Genomic DNA, 5,451 nt, shown 5'->3' on the forward strand with positions numbered 1-5,451 from the left:
CCCCAAATGTATCCTTTTTGAAAAGGCAGTTAGGTAGCCATTTGGAATATTGCTGATGCCTCAAATCTAAGCTCCACTCCTGACCACTTGACCCAGAGCAGAACTATGATTAAGTGATTAGAAAGAGTTCCAGAAGTCATGTTCTTCATGCTCTGTTGTGTTTTATTTAGTCACAATAAATCAACCAACCTCTTCAAGGTGTCATTTCATTATATACAGTGTTCAAATTCTGTTTCAATGGTTTAACACCAGAAGCCCAAAGCTTTGCTATTTTCACAAATTTCAGGGATAATCTTCACTGCTAATCCCAGTCCCATTTACCAGTATTTTGCACACTGCAAGTTACAAAGTAGAAAGAAACAAAATGAGTTAAAGTATCTTTAAGATGTTTATACACTTCATTGTCTATATTTGTTCTTTGTTTGCATTTGGGCATCAAAGCAGGTTTAGATTTCCTTCTGACCTGATCATGCTTGTTATCTATCATACATGGGCTAGAGTAGGATTAAAATCAAATCACACAATTTGCCAATTGCACCTTACATTAAAAGGTTGTATGCTTCATATAGATTTTTGCTGTATTCTAAAAGTTATTGCGGTTGATGTCTCTGGATTCTTTTATTCAACATAAACGTAGCTTTTTTTAAAAAAAATCATGATCTTTTATTTTGGTGCCTCAGGTATGAAAATATAAAGATGGATATGTATGCTATATAATCCCAGTTTAGTTTCTTAGACAGGAAGTGGTATTTAAACTAAATTTCGCTATATTGGAGAAACCCCTCCCTTCTTTATTTAGCAATCATTAATCAAGAATTTAGGATCCAGGATGAATAACACTGTAAAAATCACGACTGGAAAATACAAAAGTAGTTTAGGATAGTTTTCCTCTTTGCACGACTCCAAATCAGCTTCCTTTTTTTTTAGTACATTAAAATGTGACACAATTTATAAACAATAAACTGGGTGGCAAGTTCTTCCATTGCTCAGCCTTGTGAATAGATTATGCAAATCTCAAAGTACAAAAGCTGTTTGGTATAAGACAAGAACTGAAAAAAGGCTTCCCGTTGCTGGAAAAACGTTGAGGAAAGTCATCTCATTACTTCTTCACTGTGTCTGTCACAGAAGAAAATGGAACGTCATTTGATAACTAGATATCATCTTTCTGGCAAGAGCACAAAAAAGATGGCCTTTAAAAAGTGGCCAAAATTACAAATGGCAGCCACAAGCCAATGGGAGCAGAGGTTGGGATCAGTATTCACTACGCATTTTGTTATGTCTGTCTGTGGTGGAAAGAAGAAAAAGAGGATCAGCATTTTTGCATATGTTATAATAGAGCTTTGCATGATTCCTGCCAGATTGCTGGTGAAGGATTTATCCAAATCCCTAAAATACTTCCATTGATCTGAGCTTTGGAAAGCTTTGAGTAAATCTCCTGTTGGAAATCTTAAACTTTTCTCAAAAGTTCTCAGGAAGCCTTTGATTCTGATCTCTGCCTAAAGCAGTCCTAACCTGCCACATGAAAAGTGAATCAGGACTCCAAAGAATGGATGGCCCACCACCATTAGCTATTTATTTGTTTATTTATTAAGCAAATGTATGTAGCAACCATTTATCAGAAGAAACATTTGCCCTTCTATAAATTCCTCCTACAACAATAGGTTTCTTGTCCAAAATATATATCTCCCCATGCTTGCCCAAGAGCTTTTCCACTGCAATCCCACTTCTGAATAATATCTCAAAGATGTAAATGTTCAGGGTGTTGGTGGCATGGACAGACACTAGGGGAGCAGAGGTGGGAGAAAAAGCAGCAGAAGCATGAGTGCTCCTGATGTCCTGATACCTTTCCCATTGACTTTGCTTGTGGGAAACCAGCAGAGAACATCAGAAGTTGTGACTATGGAATAGTGGGAAGTCCAGTTGTAAGTCCTGCTTGTTCAGTGCCTTCAGAAATTTGGATGGTTGCTGACTGAATGGTTATAGCCTGAGGATTACCTGTACCTCTAGAGGTAGTCCTCGACTTACAACAGTTTATTTAGTGACCGTTCAAAGTTACAACAACACTGAAAAAAGTGACATGACCAATTTTCACATTTACGACCATTGTAGCATCCCTGTGGGCACGTGATCAAAATTTAGATGCTTGGCAATTGACTCATGATGATTCTAGTGGCCCAGAGTCACATGATCCCCTTTTCTACCTTCTGGCAAGCAAGAGTCAATAGGGAAGCCAGATTCACTTAACAACAGTTTGATTAACAACAACTACAACTACTGTGGCAAGAAAGGTCGTAAAATGGGGCAAACTCAACAAATGTTTCACTTGGGAACAGAAATTTTGGGCTCAATTGTGGTCGTAAGTTGAGGACTACCTGTATAAGACTGCACAGAATCAGCTCTACCTCCTTGTATAGCATTATACTACCATCCTGGCCACTGAAAATGGCAGTTAAAAAACGAGGGGCAGGGGTATCTTCCAATCTACCACAAAGTATCTGACCAATGTAGAAAGGTGCCCCTGATGCGTACACACACACATCAGGTGACTAATAACTGGCCAAGGTTTCCTATTGTGTCATTACTTTTCTCTCTTAAAAGCACAAAGGCTAGATAAATATAAGCAATTATTACAAGACAGCAGTAGCAAATTAAGCAAATGGAATGAGGCTAAAAACTTGAGAAGAAAGGCAGCCACAGTCTCAATGGATCAGATTCAAAGCTACATGGGGAAACTAATATACTCAAAATTCAGACCAAGGATGGCAAGAAGGCCTGACAGAAATTTTTTTACTTTGTCCTCCTGTAAAATACCCGCCTAATTTGATTCCTGCCAGTAACAGTCCCATAGCTTGTCCTCTCATACTTTTAAGGAAGGTGTAACTCTACAGGACCACTTACCCAGCCTCCTCTCCTCTTCATCCATGTCACCAAAGTCTTGCGTACAAATTCTCCCAAACAGTCCACGATGGTATGGACCATGGCTGGCTGGGCATGTCTCACACAGTCCACAGCAAGTCCTGCTGCCACGGCATAGAGAGATGCAATTTTACCCCATGTTATTCCTACAGGAAGGAGAAAAAAATCAAACTTAGTTGGCCCAAAGCTGGCAGGAAAATGGTGAAGTTGGGTAGCTATAGCCTGTGTATTTAGGTAACCTCATCAGGCAAGTTTTTTTTTTATTTGGCATTGTTCTTTCCCTCACCCCACTCTCATCATATACCAGACAGTTGAACTGGATAGATGTGTGGCCAGATTCTATACCAAATTATGTGTACACATAATTTATTGTCACATAGTCTGACCTAGACTGTAGACAGTATATAGAGCAACTGTTGTTCAGTGTCACTTGCCCAATTGGTATATTAACATTGCCTATTTTGTAATCGCTCCCCAGGGATGGGCATTGACTGAATAGCTACCATTGGATAAGCTCAAGAACAATCCTTTAAAGTTCCCAATTAGATGAGATGCCATTCACACAACTTATAAAAGTATGCATAAATGTATATAATATCCTGCTTTGGATCAGGTCTAGATTGCCCTCTCCGTCCTCTTGTGTGCTTGCTACAATAAGAAATCTGGACACACACAACTGCTAGGGCCCACTCTCAATTCTGATATAGAGAAGAATTAAAGTCATTAAGGGACAGCACAATCTCCATTCTTATCCCCTTCTACCATCTCAATTTGCTTTTAAACATTTATTTACAAAATTGCTTATTACAGAATAGAATAGAATAGAATAGAATAGAATAGAATAGAATAGAATAGAATAGAATCTGGAAGGGACCTTGGAGGTCTTCTAGTCTAGTCCCCTGCTCAAGCAGGAGAACCTATACCAATTCAGACAAGTGACTGTCTAGTCTCTTCTTAAAAACCTCCAGTGATGGAGCAGCCATGATTTCTGAAGGCAAGCTGTTCCACTGGTTAATTGTCCTCATTGTTAGAAAGTTTCTCCTTAATTCCAGGCTGCTTCTCTCTTTGGTCAGTTTCCAACCATTGTTTCTTGTCCTGCCCTCTGGTGCTTTGGAGAATAGTTTGATGCCCTCTTCTTTGTGGCAGCCCCTCAAATACTGGAGTACTGCTATCATGTCACCCGTTTCTTCTTTTCTTTAGACTAGCCAAACCCAAGTCCTGCAGGCGTTCTTCATATATTTTAGTCTCCAGGCCTTTTGATCATTTTAGTTGCTCTTCTCTGAACTTTTTCAAAAGTTTTAAATGAGATAACAACTGATTTGGATTTTACAGTACAATATATTTTATGTAATGCCACCAATTAATATTCATTCTCTTAACAAATATAAAGCATGATACAGCAGATACAGAGTCACCTCATCAATGAGAAGGATGGTATATAAATGTAATAAACAAACAAACTTTGTCTTACATATGAAAGAGCTAAACCCAGACTAAGGGCAAGACACAAGAGCATTCTAGATAATATTAGGCCAATGTAAAGCATTTCAGGTGAGGGTTGCCAAAATTGTCATTTTCATTTTTTAGAGACTTAAAAAAAACTAATATACGTTAACATCCAGGGATATTATCCGGGTACAATCTTATTTCCCCAATAATTCAGAAAATCAACTTTTATCAGTACCTCAGAAGAGAACAGAATCAAGATTTTTTTTTTAAAGTAATAGAAATGTATTTCAGCATTCTACATTCTGAAAATTAGGAACATATTGAAGTAGGAAGAATTTTGATTTCATGTATTAGAGCAAAAAATAAATAAATGGATGATTTAATGATATCTGACTGAATATTCACATCTACATGACTATCGATTATAGGTGATATATAATATATATCACCTATAATAGCCCGAACCTGCAAAGATGAAGTGAGGAAAGCCAAGGCTCAAAATGAACTAAGGCTTGCGACCAAAGTCAAAAATAACAAAAAAAGCTTCTTTCAACATGTAAAAAACAAGAAAAAAGTGAAGGAAATGATTGGTCCATTAGTGGGTGAATGTGGCAAGAAGGTGACAAGCAACAGGGAGAAAGCGGAACTATTTAACTTGTTTTTTGCATCTGTCTTTACACAAAGGGAAAAAACAGACCAACCTATCAAACATAGTGCCATAAAAAACAGAATAGAAACACAAGTTAAGATAGGCAAGAAAATAGTAAGTGAGCACCTGTCCAGCCTAGACGAGTTCAAATCGCCAGGACCAGATGGATTACATACCAAGGTTCTCAAGGAACTAGCAAATGTGATCTCTGAACCACTGAACTATATTTTTCAAAGAACCTGGAGCACAGGGGAACTACCAGAGGACTGGAAAAGAGCTGATGTAGTTCCCATCCTCAAAAAAGGAAAAAAAATGGACCCAGGAAATTACAGACCTATCAGCCTGACCTCAATACCTGGGAAGATCCTGGAAAAGATAATCAAACAACGAATCAACGAACACCTAGAGGCAAACAGAGTCATTACTAAAAGCCAACA

At 38.1% G+C, this 5,451-nt stretch overlaps 1 protein-coding gene across 1 annotated transcript in view; it reads right to left on the minus strand.

Moving 5' to 3' along the window:
* The window catches only part of BOK (BCL2 family apoptosis regulator BOK), a 29,831-nt gene continuing 24,380 nt past the window's right edge, over window positions 1-5,451 (minus strand). Inside the window, exons 4-5 of the mRNA XM_015824510.1 lie at window positions 2,899-3,062; window positions 1-1,283 (exon numbers count right to left, since the gene is read on the minus strand). Coding sequence (XP_015679996.1) covers window positions 1,158-1,283; window positions 2,899-3,062 — 290 coding nt within the window. The 3' untranslated portion in view covers window positions 1-1,157. The remainder of the gene's footprint in view (window positions 1,284-2,898; window positions 3,063-5,451) is intronic.

The sequence above is a fragment of the Protobothrops mucrosquamatus genome, unplaced genomic scaffold, assembly GCF_001527695.2.
Source record: "Protobothrops mucrosquamatus isolate PMUCROS unplaced genomic scaffold, P.Mucros_1.0 scaffold_191, whole genome shotgun sequence".
NCBI classification, from domain to species: Eukaryota; Metazoa; Chordata; class Lepidosauria; order Squamata; family Viperidae; genus Protobothrops; species Protobothrops mucrosquamatus.